Source organism: Gobius niger (genome assembly GCF_951799975.1).
Source record: "Gobius niger genome assembly, chromosome: 10".
NCBI lineage: Eukaryota > Metazoa > Chordata > Actinopteri > Gobiiformes > Gobiidae > Gobius > Gobius niger.
Window position 1 is genome coordinate 22,183,838 of NC_136861.1, and position 20,907 is coordinate 22,204,744.

Here is a 20,907-nt window from a genome sequence, read left to right on the forward strand (position 1 = left end):
ACGCGAGTAGCCCGGGTGTCAAACAAATCCTTCGACAGCTCCACAGCTTTCTTCGGTCCGGACGGGTTCGAGAGATCCGGGAGTGGCGCGCGCAGGGTCTGCTGACCGCGCGCTCTCCTCTCCTCAGAGGATGATCGAAGCTCGTCCCGAGTCCCCGTCACTTTTTATTATTAACCTATTTCCTTTTCCCCTCTTTTTTATTTTGTGAATGTGATCTTGGGTTGGTTATAGGTTAATGTTGGTCACTGACAGATAATATCATATTTGTTGTGTACTCTTTATCATTTCCTGGTTGAAGAAATGTTCTTTTTGTGCCGTGTTTCGTGCGTGCGTGCGTGCTGTAAAACCCGTGGGTGAGGCCTCCTGATTATGAATATTTTGGGGCATTTCATTCAAATGACGCTCGGATTTCTCCGTGGCATTTACCATCAGATCCTTCTGCGTACGGAAAGATCTGAGCATAAAGCACGGGTTCATAAATGCCACGCGCACTCTGGCAATATCGCGAATACACCTACACATACGCCATTTGTGTACGCAATGTTGATACATGAGGGCCAGTGTACTTAGTTTTTCTCGCCACTGTAAGTCAATTCACCTTTATATTCACCTCAACAGATTTAGTGGTTTATCAAAAAAAGAAAGAGAGAAGCGTTTCTTGGACATCCACAGAGTGTAATAAAAAAAAAAACAGGTGCTCTTTGGAGCAGGGAAAGTAGTTCAAAAAACAGAAAAACCAAGGCACTCTCCGGTGAAGTTAAAATGCCTTTGTTATTATGGTATGTCTAACAAACATACAAACATACAAACTTACCCCACGTGTTTCCGCCTCACAGGCCTTCTTCCCAATAATGGAGGGGGGTAAAAAAAAAAAGATTTAGTGGTTTACTTTGACAGTGTAGTTCATTTCGTTTTTCAAACTGCATACTTACATGCAGTAAGTGACATACTTACTGTGTGGTTTGTTTATTGTGTAAATGTTTGACTTTAAATGTCATCTGGACTGGGTGCAGCGACAACTATGTAAAGGTCAGTTTAAACTTTAAACTTTTAACCTTAATTGTGATAAACAGATGTTTAAATTGGTAGTGGAAAATTCGACTTTTTTTTAGATCTACTGAAGCTATTAGTGTTACATTTTACAAATATATCACATTGAACAGGGTGCTGCACTGGGGAAACAGGCTATTTATATCTTGGTATTATAAATGTAAGACTTTGAATAGGCATTAAAATGCTTTAAAACATAGGTGTATGTTATACAATTCATTATGATATGTCGCCTCTTGCCTGTGTGTTCCTCATGAACAAGAAAACCAATGCTTCAACCTGTTTTGCTCTCACCATATTTGAATCCTATGTTTAGGTGTAGGATACAGCTTATTTGCTGTAAAATTCTTCTTCTATCTTCTCGCCGCTCTCTTAGGGTTATAGGGTCCAGAGTGGCCTTGCTTGGCTTGGTCATGCTAGCAATTTGACTGGGTCATGGAGCCAGCTCCCATTTAGAATAGGGAAAAAATAAAAATAATGAATGGATAAAATAAGGACGATGTTGTGCATTTTAAGACAAACATGAAAATAAAAAGAAAGTTCATACAAGACAGCTGCTATTTCCAAGCAGATTCAGGAAGAAGTAGGCCACAATTAGACCATTCTTAAGTTTATAGTCTTTGGGTGGGAACCACAGAAATATACCATGATCATACTTGATGTTTTGAAGACACAAACACAGCAACAACACTGGGCCCCACGTAAGACCTACTCTGGATAAATACTGAACAAAATAATTGATGCCTTTATTTGCATAGAGCATGGTTTAATTGAAAAAGAAAGCATGTATACAGTTTCAGTTCCGTAGTACATAAGGTGACAAAATAAAATAAATTCCCTTTTGGTATACAGTTCTCAGTAAAAGCAGCATAAACTTGTACACGCCCTAAAACTGTGGACTAGATTTGTTGTAGAATTGTATATACACTGACACTACACACAAAATTATAAAATCAAGTAATCCCCATACTTCTTAGGAATGTTAGTGTTGTCCTGTGCCAACACATCTCATTAACCATAAAATCAAGTGTCATATTGGCTATAAGCTACTGAGCAGTACATTACATTTACCATCGTCTTTCCTGCGAGTAGATATACTGAGACATATTTTTTATCATACAAGGAATTATATGTTGCACTGTGAAAACTTGACTATAGTGAAATGCGTGGCTAGATCTAATGAATGAACTGTACATGAATAACTATTTAAACTACTCTGACCCCTCGCGCAGTCATAGAATGAACAGGTAAAAAGTTTTACTAAAATGCCTCAACAATAGCAAAACAAGGCAAGTAAAAACATGCATTTGTAAATTTAAATTTTTTCATGTCTTATTTACATATGCACGAGTAGATATAAAATAACAATAAAAATGCTTTCGATAAGGCAACGGCGTGCAATGATTTGTCTTATGTACGTATAACATATAAATGGAGTGGTTCATTACATTGCGGTGATTTGGTCATTACTAACAAAGCGGAAACTCAATCAAGTAATAAAATTATAAATAACATTTTCTTAAAAACAGGACAGACCAACACAAGTAAACTCTTCCAGAGCAGTAGTAAAATTCGTTAAAGTGCAGTCTTTTACGGGTATCCCTAACCCTGTCATAGACACACACAATGCCACAAAGACACAAATGTGAATAAAAATTACATCTTGCAGCAGTGTGAGCAAGTAAAGTCCATGTACACAAGTCACAGACGCAGCAAAAACAAAAAAAACATACTATCAGTGGATGGATTAGTTACTGCCCCCAAGATGAGCGCAATGCTGGAACTGTGCAAAACTAAGAAACACCTGCTCCAGAGAGATCTGACTCACACAATAATCTTCAATGCGGTATTTCTCTTTGGCTGCTTCTAAAGTGCCAAACACCTGTGGGAGTGAGAGGAAAAACAAGATCAGAACATAGCAAGTATGTGAACTGCATTATTCTATGATTTACACAATGAACATATTATTCAAATTGAGATTCTGGTGACACCAATTCATGACATGAAAATGTAGTTAACATTCTGAGCACTAGAGGGAGATAAGCTAAAGCACATGCTATTGTCACTTTATTTACACAAAGTAAAAGTAACTTTACTTTGAAGTGAGCATAAAAGTCTGATTTACAATTCAGTAGTGACATAAATTATGACAAACAAAACATTTCTAAAGAAAATGCTGGAAAAATATACAAAAATATTGTTTCTGATGAATAACGTACATGAAACACAAACTACATCCATTTTATGTGTCATGTGAAGCTTTTGCCACTTAAAGGGGGGTATTATGCAAAATCGACTTTTTCAAGCTTTACCTTATGTTATTATGTCACTCCCTCATTTAAAAACATGCCTGAAGTGTTGCCTTGGCTCATTCACGTATTTTTGAGTAATCTGTAAAAACTCTGATGGCGGCCATTTTAGGGTTAGGTTTGCCTGAGTCCTCCTAGGAACGCCCCCACCTCCTGGAGACGCCTCCGACCTTTTGTCACCAGCCGAGTAACCAACCACTGCTCCTCAGCAGAACCCCCTCCCCACTGATGCCACAGACAGCGTGTGGAGGGGGCGTGTCGGAAAGAGTCAGAGGTTCTTAAAGAGACAGAGGCCTATTTCAAGACATTCACTACAGCCATTTTGAGAGAGCAATTTTATACAAGGCAGTTATTCTAATTTACTGCATTAGGGCTGTCACGGTATGAAAATTTTACCTCACGGTTATTGTGACCAAAATTATCACGGTTTTCGGTATTATCGCTGTATTTTTTTTATGTGTGTTAATATGTTCAGAAAGCATTGATAGTCCAACACAAACTGAAATCGTTTCAAAAAAGTTTAACAGTGCTTGTTACATAAAAAAAGGACAGACAAAGCCTTTTCACATCAAAGTAAAGGAACTATAACGATGTGTTGTTGATCGTTTCGAGGGTATTACATGTACTATTATAGCGTCAGAAACGAAGTTAAACCTTCTATATCAGGAAAATTGTTGTTGTCTTTCCAGTGAGCTTTCGCTTTGCAGATTTGGGAAAATGCCATCATTATTAAATTCATAAAACTGCGGCGAGAGTGAATCTATTGCAATCTGCCACTGGGAGCCCCGTAACGCATTGTGCCATCGTGCGGAGGTATCCGCGACATGACTTATGCTGGCGGTGGCGCTGCAGCCGCACTATGAGGCGACTCGTTACATTCTCCCACATCAGTCCCACATCAGCATTTCAGCTAAAACGCCAACGTTAACTTACTGCTATAGAGCTGTGGGAGACGGTCACGCAGGTGAGTCAATGGTTCGAAGTATTGCTGCATTTGGAGACACTTTTTCCTGCACGCTCCACAAACTGAACTCTGAAGGCTGATAGATCCTGCGCGCTGTCGTGTCGGACATGATTCCAGCTTCGAGAAAGTTTTGTTTGGGTTGCAAACAACAAAGTGCGCATGCGCGGAAACTGCAGCAGATGAGACGGTGGCTGGTGAGGCTCACCGTGCCTACACCACGGGTGCAGTTATTCACTGAGATAATAATAAAAACAAAACAAGACGGTAATTTTCACCGTCAACATTTTTACCGGGGTTTACCGCTACACCGGTTACCGTGACATCCCTATACTGCATTTACAGACCAACAGAAGGTTTCGTCATCATTGTAGTGTGCTATAGACTGGTGCTATGTGATTGAAAAAAGCATAATACCCCCTCTTTAAAGATTTACTCACTGTGAAACAAGCAACTATTTTTTTTTATTCAAGTACGAATGCAGATAGTAAATCTAACTGAGTATTACTCACCTCTGATAAAATAACATAGTAGATTATATATTTTATATATATGTTATATATCAGAGCAGAGGAAAATTAAAACCACCACCCTAATATCATGTTATTGAAGTCATTAAATAAATATTACCTGGGCCCAAGTAAGTGTTTTGTCAGTCAGATGATAATGTACCATTCCTTGGTGCTCATCCTTCAGTTGACTTCCTGTATTTTGTAAAGCAGAAAATATTTACTGTACATTTGTTTCATATTTTAACATATATCTTTTAGAAATACTTTATATCGTCAAACCTGGAAAGGTACTTTCAATAAAGTTTTTGAACAGCAGCAGATCAGTGTCCTCCAACTCGGCATCTATGTGAACTTTAGCCAGCAAGGTGTAGCCACTGCCAAACTTGCTTTTCAGGTGCTGGGGACTGCCAAGGCACTTGAACTGTCCATTGACCATGACAGCCAATCTAGTACAAAGGGCTTCACACTCCTCCATACTGGGAAGAAATACAATGAAAGAGTTACTATTTTAATGTGCTTAGCTGTTACAAATGTGGACAAGCACTTACCTGTGAGAGGTGATGATTACTGCCTTTCCAGACTCCCGTGTGCGTGTCACAGCGTCCCATAGCAACCGTCTGGCAACTGGGTCCATTCCAGTGGATGGCTCATCCAAGAAGACGACAGGGGGCCCACCGATCAGGGCAATGCCTGCACTTAGCTTCCTCTTGTTACCGCCACTACAACAAAAAGAAACAGTTAAAAAAAAAAAAGATTGTGCAAAGGGGAAAAATGACAACTATACCATTCTGACCTGTAACTGCGGACAAGTTTATCTGCATGAGGCTCCAGAAGCAGGGACCTCAGCACATTCTCCACACAGCCAGAGACGTACTTCTCTGGGATTCCTCTCAGCCGGGCGTACATACTGAGAGTTTCTCTTCCAGTCATGTGATCCAGCACAGCATCAAACTGGGGACAATAACCAATGCGCTGCTGCACCTGCAATGCAAAGATAAGGTTTCATGTCTGTCATTTAGAAGCATAGTGAATACTTTCATTTTATTCATACCTTCTTAACGTCTCTCAGGATGCTATATCCATCAATGTAGGCATCCCCAGAGGTGACAGTCTCATCACCTGTCAGCATTTTAAACGTTGTGGTCTTGCCAGCTCCATTGAAGCCCAAAAGACCAAAACACTCTCCCTTGCCCACAGCCAGAGACAGCCTGTCCACTGCCAGGAGATTACCCCCGCTAGAATAGACCTTGGGACAAAAAAAGAATGGGCCTTTAATTTTTCTCCATTTTCATGTAGTGTTTTCAAAGCTGGTACAAGGTTGATGTTCTGTTTTTACCTTGCTCAGCTCCTGCAGAATGAGGGGGCTTCCTATCATTGACTCAAGAACTGGTTGGCATTCAAACACCCTCTTTCTCTCATCAGCCACATCACTGTCTTCAGGAAGCAGTGCAGCGTTCACTATTAAAGGAAACTGTCATAAAAAGGACAAAAACAAAATTGTGGTGAGGGCATGCACAACAAAAACATCAATGGGTATGTGTGTACAATGTTACAGCTACAACATGCACTGCAAATACTTACCCGTTTCCTTCGCATAATAAATGTGGTGATCAGGCGGTGGAGTGTTTTGACAAACTGCAGCTCAATGACAAATAGCAGGAGAACAAAAACAAGGCCCTGCACCGATAAGGCCACGAGGAAGCGTCCAATGCCAGGAGATGACATCGAAAAGTAGTTTTCTTGATAAGTGATGTCTACAAAAACAAAACATATTTTAATAAAGAAGAATTTAATAGCAAAGGATGTTAAGAGCAAGTATAATATTACTCACTGAGTTTGTGGCACAGATCCTTATTGGAATTGCAAAAAGTAAGGAATTCATAATTTTGGTAGAATTGGTTCAATGACATGCCCAGACAATAGTTTGGAAAGATCAGGAACACTTTACTCAATATTTTGGACAAGTTCTGTAGTTGCAATTCTGAAGACAGAGTAGACGGATTAGTCATAAAAAGTGCTCAGACTTCAAAAAGTGTGGATTGACGCGAGACAAACTCACCGGGAATAGTGAGGATGATGACGGTCAGGAAGGTGGCCGTTCCAGTGATCACATTGAAGATGGTGAGTCGGGTGAAGGCAGAAGCAGGGGTCGAGAAAAAGAAACTGAGCAGGTACATGAGCGGCACAATAGCCCAGCCGTAAAGCAGCAAGATCAACAAGACATCGACGAGGTGGTAGTCCGCTGTGAAGGCCTTGACTCCAAAGGACTTGAATATGACCTGAGAACAAAGAGGAATGACTTTGAATTACCTTACAACAAATCCAGCCATTAAAGCTGCACTGCGGAACATACTAGGTTTTATGTTTCTATGTCACAATTTACTATATAGTGCCACACTATAAGGTCAGCGCACTCACTCTGCGATTTTCATTCAGTCGTGTTGTGTTTAGTTCAAAGACCTGTCATTGTCGGCTGTTCTCTGACTCTCACAATGCACTGTGTATTTACCTTGTACTGACCATCAATGCTCTCAAGTTTTCAAGATGCATTTTGCAATTTGCAAGATGCATTTTTGAGTGTACTCTCCAGACATTCGGACACCACTTCCAAATGGCGTGATACATTATAGTGCACTATATAGGGAATAGTGTGGACATTCAGACACAGCTCTAAAGTGTAGTGTTTGGGTAGCAGTAGCCAAAGCAAATATCTCCATAGATATGAGCTGGTGATGTTCTGCTTCCAGCAAAGTTACGAGTCAGGCCTGAGGAACCCACTCACAGTAACACATGTTTTTTGAAGGTATTAGTCCGGCAATAAACACATCAGTAGCAAAAAAGAATGCTACTCTTTAATTCAATTTATTGGATGAATCGTTATGTAGTATGACTTTAAGTGAGAGACACTGAGATACTGACCAGAATGAGGAAACATGGCAGCAGAAAGTTGATAAGATCCCACAGTAAGGCCGAAAACCAGAAGTTGGAGAGATACACACCGCTGACCTTCTGGACATGTTTGGACTTAATGGCTGACTCTGTTACAAGTAGAAGAGCGAAGGTGCTGGACAGAGAGGCCATGCCATACATTAAGTTAATTGCAATGACAAAGCTTGTTTGACTCCTGTAAAACAAGACACAAAGTTTCAACATACTATAATGTAAATGCAGTTTGATAATATTGAAACTACATACTCTCGAAGCTCGCTCTTTGCAATTTCTGTCATGTTTCGCGGCATTGGGTAGTTGTTAGTTTGAATGGAGGCGTTGGGACCAGCAAGGAGCTTGAACAATGCATTGTCAAGCATCATGAGGGCAGTGGCAGCAGTGTGGTAACCCTGATTGTTGAAGTAGGCTGTTGCTTCTGCAAAACGGTTGCTTTTGCCTCTAAAGGCTGCACCTACCACGCATTTCTCATTAAAAACACCACCTTCTGCCTCAGCGTTGACAAGGACGTAATGACTAAAGTCTGTAAAGTAAATTAAATGACGAGTGTTACAAGAAAAACAAGAATTTAAATGTTTATTTTGGAAACTTACCAGTGGTGTTAGCAAGTTTAGCTAGTTGATCTGGGAGCTGAGAGCTGTATGTCTGTGCAAGTGCTAAAGCCAATGGTCCAGATTCTGAGGGCACAGCTACAGGGACTGTGGTAGGACCATAGTGGCTCAATGCCAGATCAAGCGCAGGGGAGTCCTGGTTACCAGGTAAAGTCTGAGCCACAATCAAGGCTATAATGGTGAAGATTAAAGGCACAAGAAACTGAGCCACCATGACTTTCCAGTTCCTGAAGCTGTACAAAGCCCTTTTCAGGAACATAGCGTAGAACTGCTGCAGGTGAAGTTTCATCTGGGGAAATTAAGATATTATGCCAATAAGTCTTAGATAAGTCATATTTCATGAACCTTAGTTAATTTTGTTCTTCTTACTCACCCCCGTGTTGAGCTTGATGTTTGAGCAATCCTCAGAGATTAAAGTCCCACTGTCTGTAAAATCGGTCACATCAGTCATACCACTAATGCTACTGGCATCATCTGCGCTCCAGTCGTGGGAACGCCGCTCATGCTGATACTGCAGTGCAGGCAGCTGAATGGCCTGGATGTCCAAACTAGAGTCCACCAACTTTCCCACTCTGCAAGAATATATTGCCAAGTAAATCATTATAGCATTGTCGATGTCATGTCACAAACAGATAAACTAAAAAGTAATTTCTGCTTGAAGAATCATTATCATTATTAAGTTTTTGGAAAACAATTTAAGCATTTCAAAGGGGAAATGTGGGATTTACAAAGCTTTAAATCTGTGAACATTATTCTGCTGAGCCCACACAGTCACAGTGGTGCTTATGTGTTGCTTACAGACAAAACAACATTTCTCACACACCCACCATGTGTTTCTCCTACCTAAGAAACACCTCCTCCATAGTGGTGACCGATGCTCCGTAGCTGGCAATACCCAGCTCCTCTCTGTTCATCTCCAGCTCGGCAAAAAGCAGCTCAAACCTTTATATTCAATGAATGACAGACACAAAAATGTATCAGTAAAATGAAATATTCTAATGCGGTTTTCAACAGGATTAAAGGCATACAATAAAAGAAAACAACAGCTGATTCTTTCCAAAGGCCATATCAATTATTTGAGCATGGTTAGGAAAATGTCATTAGTCCAGCTGGGATCGTTTGTCTCTTGTTGCTAAGGTTGAGCTGTGCATGAGCAGAACAAAGCCTCAGTGACCCACCTGCTGGTGCTTTCTTTGGGCAGGATGTAGGAGAGCTCGGCCCCAGCACTGCTCTCCAATGTGGCATTGGGAACGTACAGATGAACCAAGCGGGAGATCTCGGACACATTACAAAGGGCGTCTTTCACTATGACCATGTGGTAGCCAGCACCTGGGGAACAGCACAACACTCAATCCCTCACAGAAAATGACTAACTGCAAGCCTCGACAATTGGTGCAGCTACATATTCTGGTTACTTTCTTACCATATTTATTCTTTAAGAACAGCGGTGACCCACAGCACTGCAACTCTCCTGACGCCATGATCGCAATCCGGTCTCCCAGCAGATCTGCCTCATCCATGAAGTGTGTGGTGAGTAGGATTGTACGCCCACGCTTCTCCCCCTGCAGGAGGTCCCACGTGGCCCGTCTGGCTGAAGGATCCATTCCTGATGTGGGCTCATCCAACATCACCACCTGAGAGTTTTGCACACTTAATGCTAAGGAAATTAAACCTATGTGTGCAACCTAAAACCATTGTCCTCACCTTGGAGTCTCCAATAAGGGCAATGCCAATGGAAAGCTTTCTTCTCATGCCTCCAGAGAGAGTCTTGGCCCGAGCGTGTTCTTTGTTCTCAAGTTTTAGGATACGGATCATGCGGTCAACTTCTTCAGGAATTTTCTCTTTGCAGTAGTCCTTAAGCTGACAAAAAGCACGCAAATTGTGTGTTCAGCATTTACCAACTAAGAAGAACAGCACTAAGAAAAACCTAAAAGCAATGGGTACCTGTGCATAGAAGAGCAGGTGTTCTCTGACAGTGAGATCATCAAAGAGGACATCGTGTTGTGGGCACAGGCCGAGGCTCTGTCGAATCAGGGCCATGTCCTGGCAGATGTCGTATCCACTGATATAAGCCCTGCCACTTGAGGGGGGGAACAATCCTGGAGCATCAATACCTCACATTAGCATTCACAATACATTAAGGTTGCATGGAGGTTGAATATTTGACATTTTATAACCTGTTAACATGGACAGTGTCGTGGTCTTTCCAGCACCATTGTGTCCGAGCAACACCGTGATCTGGCCTTCATACATGTTCAGTGTAAGGTCCCGAACGGCCATACGAGTCTTATTGCCCACTTTAAATTCCTGTCAGGCAAACAGATTTACACATTTTTAGTGACTAACATTTTTCTTAAAAATCAGGAGTTTAATTGAAACAGCTCAAATGTCACCTTGACGAGGCGTTTTATCTTTATCCCTGCAACTAGTCCACCAGGCTCCTGTTCAACAAACTCCCCTTTCAATGCCTTTTCTGAATCCTCCTCCTCCTCCTTCTCATTAAGCATCGGGTTGCCTTTCCAGTATGAAGGCTGTGGAAACAAAAGAAAGCACAATAGTATAAGGACGATTACAAGATGGAGAGAAACATAGCAGCATGACATTCTGGATATTGTATTCCACCAAATGCCACCTGCAGTTTGAATTTAGTGACCTCCGGTTTTAATTCCTATTTGTCTTTTGATAAAGTTGTATTAAAGGACTCCACAGCAGCCTGGGGACCATGGCCGAAATTTTCGCATTGATTTGGGAACCAATCACAGAACGAGGAGGGATATTTGATATACGGAAGCTTGTAGTTTATTTACGGATATAAAAAAAAATCCAACATGACAGCAGCAGACGCAACGCTATTTTTCGATCAAGCTTTAGACCTTGTTCTAAATAGTTTTGCTCAAAAGTTTACAGCTGGTATGTCATACGTCATCTCATACGATGATACAATTGGCTGTGGCTACGTGCAGACACATGATAGAGGGGGGGTATTATGCAAAATCGACTTTTTCAAGCTTTACATCATGTTATTATGTCACTCCCTCATTAAAAACATGCCTGAAGTGTTGCCTTGGCACATTTATGTATTTTTGAATAATCTGTAAAAACTCTGATGGCAGCCATTTTAGGGATAGGTTTGCCTGAGTCCTCCTAGGAACGCCCCCACCTCCTGGAGACGCCTCCGAGCTTTCGTCACCAGCCGAGTAACCAAACACTGCTCCTCAGCAGAACTCCCTCCCCACTGATGCCACAGACAGCGTGTGGAGGGGGCGTGTCGGAAAGGGTCAGAGGTTCTTAAAGAGACAGAGGCCTATTTCAAGACATTCGCTACAGCCATTTTGAAAGAGCAATTTTATACAAGGCAGTTATTCTAATTTACTGCATTTACAGACCAACAGAAGGTTTCGTCATCATTGTATTGTGCTATAGACTGGTGCTATGTGATTGAAAAAAACATAATACCCCCTCTTTAAAGCAGGGATCCCCAACCCTGTGTCTCAGGAACAACAAAAAGCTTTTCAGACCTTTCAAAGTAGCTCCACAAATACTTTCTCCATTTCTAAATCAGCCCGATGAGTCAAATGTATGCATGCATTTTCTCTTTGTGCGCCGCATTTGGTGTGGACTGATGTGCCCCCACTCCAGAGATAGACATGTCTGTGATGAGTCTTGCTAAGGCTGGCTTCAGCTACTTGGGGTTGATGAATTAGGCTTTGGGAAGCAGCTGCGAGGGATTTCTGCAAATATATACTGATGGGTCAAATGAATCCTGAGACAAGAAACTTCTTAAGTTCCAAAGTATGATATGTTGCATTATTAAAGTCTTCCTCTCTTGGTGCTCACTGCTAAATTAATGGCTATAATAACGGCTTTGTTTGCAGTGGGCTGAGCACACTAAACAAGAGAAAACAGTGTTGTGCTCTGATTCAGCATCTGTCTTGGAATCTTTGGGGAGTGATGGAGCTAATGCCAGGCCTGACCTTATCACAGAATTGTTGTCTATCCTGTAAAGAATTGAGAGAGCTGGGGGGAGTGTAGGATTCCTGTGGGTTCCATCTCACGTGGGAGTGTATGGAAATGAAATAGCTGCCATGGCAGCAAAATGGGCTTTAAAAAGAGAAATTTAGGTCATGGTAGTTTCGGGAGTGCATGAGTGGAGATCAACTATCAAAAGGTTTACTTCAGCTGTCTGGCAGAAATTCTATTTAGAAATTCTATTCTTTATATCCATCTGTAGAACCAATATCAGTGTACATGGGGAAAGACAGGACAGTGGCTGTAAACCAGGCTTAGAATGGGGCATTGTGGTCTTGAGTGGGATCTTATTAAAATCGGAAAACACCCTGATGGTTTATGTCAACACTGAAAACAAATTCAAGCACGTTCTTATTGATTTTTCCAGCGTATAGAACTGAACGAGCAGAGTTGTTTCGAAATGTTGCCCCTTCGTCTCAGAATAATTGTCAGTCTTCAATCACTACGAAGTCCTTCCCTGAGCCAGGATTTCGCTATAGGAGCACTCCTGGACTTCCTTGAAGCCATCGGGCTGTTGTGGATGTAATCTTCTCTCACATAGAGCGGTAGCAATGTAACACGAGGCACCTCGTCTGACAGAAGTCACCCAAAGAAGAAGCAAATTAACACTTTTTTTGTGTTGAAATATCATCATGGCAACTAAATGTCCAAGTATGACTAAGGCCCATAGTTACTCAGGCATCCAGAAAGAGTGAGCTCACTGATGATTTTATTTGGTAGATTTTGGTAAAGACATTTATTCATTAGCTCACTGCCAAACTTACCAGTAGAAAGAAATACGGTGGTAGAGGTAAGCCATACTCTCCAGGAAACACAGCCTCAATGTACCAAGCCATCAGCCCATAGAGCAGGGAGTCAAACAGAAGCATGCTCAACACCTGGGCCATGGAAAAGTTATCATCCACTGTCACAGCATCAAACAGGTTAGACCACTGGATCCCTGTGCCTAAAGAAGAAATGACATAACAGCTCAGTCTATTTTTATGTAATTGTTGACTTAAACTAAGCTAAGAGGTTGTGTTCATGTGCATAATACTATTGTAAAGTTTTCAGAAAGAATGCATCGAGAAATTCTGTGTCATATTGGAGTTGCTTGGACCTGGTTTATGGTTATCTGTTGTCTGTTATTACTTCAACTATCCACGTAATTAAAAAAAATGGCGCAAAGTTCAAGTCTTCTTTGTCAGTACTAAAAAGTGGTAACATTATTCCAACACAGGGGCCAGATTGTTGTCAGCAGAAAGGACATCAAATCATAGGATTAGATTCGAAGTTTCAAGACATTATTCCAAACAATTAATAGTAAGGTTCAACATTTCGGGATGTTTCTTAAAAAAAACCATTTCATCTGAAATTTGTGTTACCTTTGCCTTCGAACATTCCTATTAGCTGAGCCCCCATGGCCATGGCTACATTGGAGATAAGGCAGGAGGAAACCTTTTGCGAATGGCTCAGTAAGTCATAGCGTGGCCATATGAACAAATAGGGCAGGTAAGACAGGAAATAAAGGAATCCCCCGGCTGCTGCTGCTGAATTGGCTGAATAAAGAGAAAAAGACAACAAAAGATTTATGAGCATGTTTCTAAGAGCATTAATTTGCCTTCACCATGCAGCCTGTGGTACAGACACAACATTTCCCCACACACGGCTTATGTTTAAACTTGTGACTAATGACGCACAACTGAAGTTACCTAACCCTCTTTATGCAAAAGAATTGCCAAACATGAATGACCAATAATACTGTGATGTCTTGTTAGCTGTTATACACCAGGTGGTATTTTTAGAGGCACAAAAGTACAAAGGCGATACTTGGTGTGAAGTTTGTGAACCACTTCCCTCAGTAGTTAAACTTTCTAGAGCACATGTAAACATGCATACACACACTAAATCCAAAACCCTGTTAAATAACGATTTTGTAATTCCTAATCCCCAACCGCTTGCAGTGCAATTAAAATACCATCTGAATATAAGCAAGAGTAAAGGGCTTATATGTTTCAGACTGTGGCTGGAGACACAGAGGAAAGGGAACAGTAGAGAACGCTAGGTTATAACGTACGTTATATTTGAACACTTTTAAGTCAGTCTGGTTGAAAACACGTCAACGATCAGGAGGTTAGACAAATGAGGACAGTACTTTATACCTCGTGAGAAGAAGGCACTGATGAGAAAACCAAAATTAATAGTGGCCACAGTGAAGGTCAGCAGGAAAACAAACACCAGGCTGGGGTCGCTATGGGTCAGCACTGCTCCATTTGAAGTCACCTACATACAAAAAATACGACATTGTTTCATTATCAATATAGTAGGTACACAATATCATATGGTTTCTAAAATTACATGAAAGTAACTTTGTGTTCATAATTAAGATGCAAAAACAAACAGCATCTGTCATTTGTTAAATGTTTTGACTTTTTAGTTGTCACCCATGGTTGGTAACATATTAATAACTTGCAGATTGCGCACTATCTTCATTCAAACGGATTTTACATGGAATTTCAAAACTGCATTTAAATTTCCTACATTAAACCAAAAACAAGTACCTGAATGCAGAGAAGGATGGTCACCAAAAGCACAGAAATGGAGAAGAAGAAGAAAAACATGAGGAACCAGGCACTCCAGTGAAGCCAGTTGCTGAGACCCATCATCCTCATGTACTCCTATAAGTCACAATGCAAATGAATTAGATCTGATTTAAAATGGGGGGGAAAGAAGTTAATATAGCAACAAAAAGCCTACCTTGAGCTTTCTTTCTTTCTCTTGCACCACAAATCGCACAAGGTTGACCGCTGAGTAGGTGAAGCTGAGAACCAGTAGTAAGGGCAGCTGGTTTTGAATGACCAGGATGTAGACGTCGTAAATAAAGGGAGGATAGGGAAACCTGGACATTATGACTCTGGTTTTCTGCAGGAGGCTGTTGGCATTCACTCCACTGTGAGAGCGCATAATGGCTCGATCCACCGCATGCTGTAAAGCCAGGTACCCTTCTCGATAGTAGCCTGAAACAAAAATAAAAATAAATCACACAAAATTTGAAAAAACATCTAATCGGAAGTTGTTTTTAAGTATTTCTTATAGATTTGCACTATGCGTTTAGAAATGAAGATTGCATTTACTGTGCCCATATCCATGTCCAAGTCAAAGGCTAACGACCCACTGAAAATGGTTCAGCGACCCACTTTTGGGTCCCGACCCATCAGTTCAGGACCACTGCTCTGGTCGTCCTGCTATTTTTTGTAGTTGACACAGGCAGAGTAAATGAGACAATCTGATGAGCTCACCAGGCGTTCCTCCCCTCGGGCAGTACTGCTCTCGGGGGCCTGGCATCTGGAACAGGGGGAAGAGGCTGCGCGTGTGCCAGTCCAGGTCACTGTTGGGGTTCAACTCCATTTGTTCTGTAGCTGGTGCGAAGCGAGGGGTGTAGCTGAATCTCACACTGTAGTTGACCTGTTGTTGAAAGGAGCAACAACAAAGTAAAGGTGTATTGTTAATATAATGGCGACAATTGATAAACAATGCCGCAACCAGACAGACATATCTTTTTTTTTTTTTTTTTTTCAGACTGACATATCTAAATGTATTACCATGTTCTTGTTGTAATATGGCACAGTACTAAACAATCAAAGAATTTGTGCAAAAGCAGTATTTGTCGAGTGACCATGCCATCATGACAGTTGACCTGAATATTTTTTGAAGCCGAATGAATGTGGCAAAACCTGTGTTACAAGAATAGAACAAAGTAAACATGTACGTTGCCAATTCTTAACATGTACCTTCATGGGGAGACGCTCGTTGTTGTTGAGGAAAGAGTGGTGAAAAACAACAGCAGCCATTACAAGGTGTGATTGTGGGTCATTTCTGACAAACTCCTCGAACTGATCTTCTGTGTCAAAGCCACGCACTAAAAACAAGAAACGGTCATTGTTATTTGTAATGTACTGAGTACAAATCATACAAAGAAGAGGGATAGTTCAATACATCATTGTAGATATGTAACAAAAAATAAATTCAACAGCAGAGGAAGCATCTGTACATAGCACAAAGCTCTACAAGAGCAGTGCACAGTCATCTTTTATAAAATGTCAGCAATCTATTAAAAGTCAAAGCTTTTATTTCAATGAAGAAGAACTTAAACCATTGGCCTTCATCCTTAAACCATTAATTAACATATCCTTCATTGCGTCGCATCACATACCATCATCTGTGATTTAAACTGACAAACAACTGGATGACAATAGGTACTGTATAGTAAAACAGAGATGATACATCATAATCAGCACAATTACTGAAATAGACAACTTAAAGCTAAAGCCAGGGAACCACCAAACTGTTGGTGATAAATAGTATATTTTAACCTGTGCAAACAATTTCTTCATGGAAAAAAGTCTGTTTTAATTAGCAAGAGCCTATTTTAAGAGACAGCACAATCTTACTAAAGAAAACAATCCAAGGGTTAGGCTTAGGTCACACAAGGACATACAGTGGGAGGGATATGCTTTGGAATTTCTCACATTTCTGCCTAAATTGTTCAGCTTTGAGTTAACCAGTTCACAGAATATTTTGCCAGTCGGGCTGTGGAGTATCCAAGTGCTCTTTCACAAACCAAAGTTGAATAGTTTGGGAGGAACACACACAAACGTCATGTGAGGAGGAAAAATGGAAGAGCACATCAACATCAAAACCCTTTCCTCACTGTGAAGTCTGGTGCAGGGAAAATCATGGTGTGGGGCTGTTTTGTTGCCTCAGGGCCATAACAACTTACTATCATCAATGGAAAAATGAATTCACAAGTTTATCAAGATATTTTGCAGAAAAACCTGAGACATTCACAACAGCGTCTAACCCCTGGCTGATCCTTCTTTTGCAGCATTAACTACTTTCCTGCAGATTCGACGCTCACAACGATCAGGATGAATCTTGGACCACTCCTCTTTACAAAACTGCTACAGTTCAGCGAGATTCCTGGGTTCACTCACTTTTCCTCCCTGTCCTAAGAATGTTTACATGTTATGGTCATTAAAAATATGATAACATGCAATTGTTTGGGTGGACACTGTTTATTCATTCTGATCGAAGCTCAGACCAATATGACCAATTTAGGCAGAAATGTGAGCAATTCCAAAGCGTCCCACTGTACTGTTGTTTCCTCCCACTGTACTTTTAAAAATGATTTAATATTTTCAATAGCATTTAAAGCACTCAAATTAACTTTCTACCGCATGGCATTATGTCTTATACCTAACACAACCTGTTAGCTCAAGAGAAATTCACATTGGGTATTGTTCTAATTGTTTTTATTTGATATTGTCTGCACTGATTGAGTTGAACCTGCTTGTGTGAGACTGCGCTATGCTCAGCATGATGTCAACCAAGAGGATTACCTAAGCTTGGATTTCGCAACACATACAGGAAATGCAGATGTATTTCTTCCAGCATATTGAGAGTTGTTTTCCGTCATGATTCTCAGCAAGACACAAGATCAACAACAAAACAATGGTACTTGAATGTGAAACAAACTGAAGTCTGGAGGAATTGGTTAAGCATGTCGCCTGAAGGAGACTAACACATTACTAGTATCAATCCCGCATCAGGCAAACAAAGGAGGAGGGTGGGGCTTCTCTGGTTTCCCATCGAGTGCTCCAAGAGAAACCTGTATTCCCAGTAGTCAGTTGTTGGATCACATGACAGCGAGCCACAAAAAAATAAAATAATTGTTGCCAGGAACACGTGGAGATGTCACTCATGTGACAGACGTGGTTGAAACATCAGCACTGATAATAGAGCTGTGCAGGTAATAAAAATGTAAATGAACAGTGGTCAACCGTTGATCTCATTTAACTGTAAGGTGCTATTTATTCAACAGGTATTTGGGGGGTTTGGGGGAACAATGAGCTAACTGAAAAGCATTTGTTTTGTTGTTTAAGCCCAAATTAATTTTGAAATGTGTGGAGATAATATTATTATATATTATTATATATTATTGTTATATGTCTATCCCAAATAAATACATAATTTAAAGACTGAGATCGATCAACAGTTTAATTCCCTTTGCTCTATGACCCAGGTTTAGGTAATCCATTTCAGGCATTTCTTGTATGACCAGAACAGCAACCTCACTTTTCTTATCAGTTACAAAATGATGTGTGTTACAGGTCTGTGTTTAGGATTTTAGTGAAATATATTAAAAGACCCAACGAAATCCCCTTAAATCGCTATCCAGGTACATTAGTTACATTATGTGTTTATTTCAAAGATCAACTAAGCAAGGATTATTTTTTCATTTTTTTGCACTACTTTTTAAACTGACACATTGACATAATTACTCAGTCAAATGAAGGGACTTTAAGCCATAAGATTTGTGGTAAAAAAAAAAATGTGGACATAATAATTGTGAACACAACCTTCTTCCTGTACTTTTTTTCTCTGCAACTTTTTTTTTTTGAGTAACCAATAAATTTTTAAAAGCTATACACACATTGTCACCCTGTCATTATCATTGACAGCTAAAACATTCCAAAAAACATTCTATAAAATAACTAACTTCCTTTTTTTAACTACTTTACCTGATATGATTCGCAGGTTGGCACGCACATCCTCTGCCAACTGTCGCACCACGCTGGAGTTGTGGGGAACATAGGCGAGTTGCATGATATTTAGCAGGACATTCGGCAGGGCGTCCACTTGAAAACCATCATAGCTGGTGCCGTTTGGGTTGGGTGTGTTGGGCACCCTCTGGCGCAGGCCAATAAGTATCCCAGAGAAAAGCAGTGGCAGGAGTATCTCAATCAAAGTGACCAGGATTTTACGTTTCTAAATTGAAAAGAACAACGGTCATTATTTTCTGTTCATTGGGGTCAAGTTCCAACATGTAAATACACCAGAAGCAGCCTTCATCTTTATTCCTATGGCAGGCCGGTGTAAAAACAAGGACAAGCCACACAACAATTGCTAGAAAAAATATATTAACAAATTAACTCTGCAGACAAAACATAAATGTGAATATAATTTGACAAGGCAGCTTCTTTGGCAAGTATTTGACTGGAGTGATTGTAATACAAATCAACATGGACAGTTTCAGGACAGATTAGTGAGATGCCCAATATCCAATTCCAGCTTTTAATCAAATGGCTCGAAAGGGCATTGTCTGGAGAGGACATTTCTTGTGGTTTTGGTTTAGTCCTATGTGAAATATATCGGACACATTATCAATGCTCCACGTTGCCTGTGTCAACCATAAATGATTAACGTTGAGCTGTCAATTACAGGAAGGCAGCACTTTTGACTGAGGAAATATACACAGTTGTTTTAACAGATCTAGATACAGAGTATGCCGCAACTTCACAAATCAATAACAAAAGATATTAGTTTCGGTTTCCTCGGTCCTTTGTATCAGCATGACCCCACACACAAAAGAAAAAAAGGGGGGATGGCGCAAGAAAGTCACTCTCCCTGATATGTTAACATGAAAAAAAGAGTTGTGAAACTACGAAAGGACTTACCCAAACACCGATAAAGCCTGTCTGCTTAAGTTCACAACAATCTTTCATTTTAGAATACAGCTCAATAACCCAGCGCGTGTCGGGCTTAAAAGATTTTGCAAATCTTCAAGAGAAATCCACTACACTGACCGATGTCCAAATGTATTTTTGTGTTGAATCGATCACTATTTTTGAAAGGATCCAGTACTTTTCTAAGATGAAAAGACACTTCCCTAATTTCAATGACAATACATATTTTGGATGGTGCTTTCCTTATTTCCTCAATGTCTTAATACATAACATTGCAAGGTATAGTCTAACATAGGGGGGCAAAAAATCAAACCAAACAAACAAAATATTACCAAGAAACCCAAGTAGATTTGTCCAGTCTGCGTGTGATGACATGGTTGCTAGAAACATTCCCTATCCAAGTGACTGGTAAACATCTTCACACAAAAGACCCAAGCATCCTCTCGAAGAGCACATTGTTTGTCACAGTTCTCTAGTATTTATGATGTCACCACAGACAATAACTTATAACGAATACTGCCAAAACGGGGCTGCACGTTTACTAAACACACTGACAATTCACAGTGCAAAAGAGCTACAGCTGAAAGAAAACATACCTGCTGAAGACAGTTTTTCCACACCAGTAGTCGCAGTTGTCTGATGATAGCCATTGTTTTTGTTTGTCTGTTTGTTTGTTTGAACTTATACCAAGGGGTCAGAAAACAGGCCTTTGATAGTGGCTGAAATGATAAAAAAGAATTATCATTGTTTAACAGAAAAAAATATGTATTACTGTTGGTTAAGAAATGCATAAATTCAATGTTGACATCTTGGTGCATTTCGTCTGTAGAATATAAGTTTCCTTTTTGCCATAAAATCAAAAACAAGAAGTGAAATATATCTGTTTTGCTGATGCAGAAAAGGGTAGGCTACTGTGGGTGGTGCTATATGCAAATAAATATTTAATTTGGATAAGATGTAGAAGCCCCGTAGTAACAAAATGAC

At 40.4% G+C, this 20,907-nt stretch overlaps 1 protein-coding gene across 1 annotated transcript in view; it reads right to left on the bottom strand.

Moving 5' to 3' along the window:
• Positions 1-20,907, bottom strand: part of abca3b (ATP-binding cassette, sub-family A (ABC1), member 3b) — a gene marked incomplete at its 3' end in the record, with an annotated part of 31,205 nt that overhangs the window by 9,671 nt on the left and 627 nt on the right. Inside the window, exons 2-31 of the mRNA XM_079564316.1 lie at positions 20,520-20,642; positions 18,979-19,225; positions 16,189-16,316; positions 15,697-15,862; positions 15,155-15,414; positions 14,959-15,075; positions 14,560-14,680; positions 13,783-13,956; positions 13,183-13,364; positions 10,783-10,920; positions 10,567-10,696; positions 10,334-10,488; positions 10,094-10,249; positions 9,813-10,023; positions 9,568-9,718; positions 9,233-9,331; positions 8,763-8,961; positions 8,372-8,678; positions 8,028-8,301; positions 7,752-7,956; positions 6,892-7,111; positions 6,664-6,813; positions 6,414-6,586; positions 6,169-6,303; positions 5,884-6,078; positions 5,626-5,813; positions 5,381-5,551; positions 5,112-5,308; positions 4,951-5,024; positions 2,806-2,932 (exon numbers count right to left, since the gene is read on the bottom strand). Of these exons, the coding sequence (XP_079420442.1) occupies positions 2,806-2,932; positions 4,951-5,024; positions 5,112-5,308; positions 5,381-5,551; positions 5,626-5,813; positions 5,884-6,078; positions 6,169-6,303; positions 6,414-6,586; positions 6,664-6,813; positions 6,892-7,111; positions 7,752-7,956; positions 8,028-8,301; positions 8,372-8,678; positions 8,763-8,961; positions 9,233-9,331; positions 9,568-9,718; positions 9,813-10,023; positions 10,094-10,249; positions 10,334-10,488; positions 10,567-10,696; positions 10,783-10,920; positions 13,183-13,364; positions 13,783-13,956; positions 14,560-14,680; positions 14,959-15,075; positions 15,155-15,414; positions 15,697-15,862; positions 16,189-16,316; positions 18,979-19,225; positions 20,520-20,573 (5,104 nt within the window). The 5' untranslated portion in view covers positions 20,574-20,642. The remainder of the gene's footprint in view (positions 1-2,805; positions 2,933-4,950; positions 5,025-5,111; positions 5,309-5,380; positions 5,552-5,625; positions 5,814-5,883; positions 6,079-6,168; positions 6,304-6,413; positions 6,587-6,663; positions 6,814-6,891; positions 7,112-7,751; positions 7,957-8,027; positions 8,302-8,371; positions 8,679-8,762; positions 8,962-9,232; positions 9,332-9,567; positions 9,719-9,812; positions 10,024-10,093; positions 10,250-10,333; positions 10,489-10,566; positions 10,697-10,782; positions 10,921-13,182; positions 13,365-13,782; positions 13,957-14,559; positions 14,681-14,958; positions 15,076-15,154; positions 15,415-15,696; positions 15,863-16,188; positions 16,317-18,978; positions 19,226-20,519; positions 20,643-20,907) is intronic.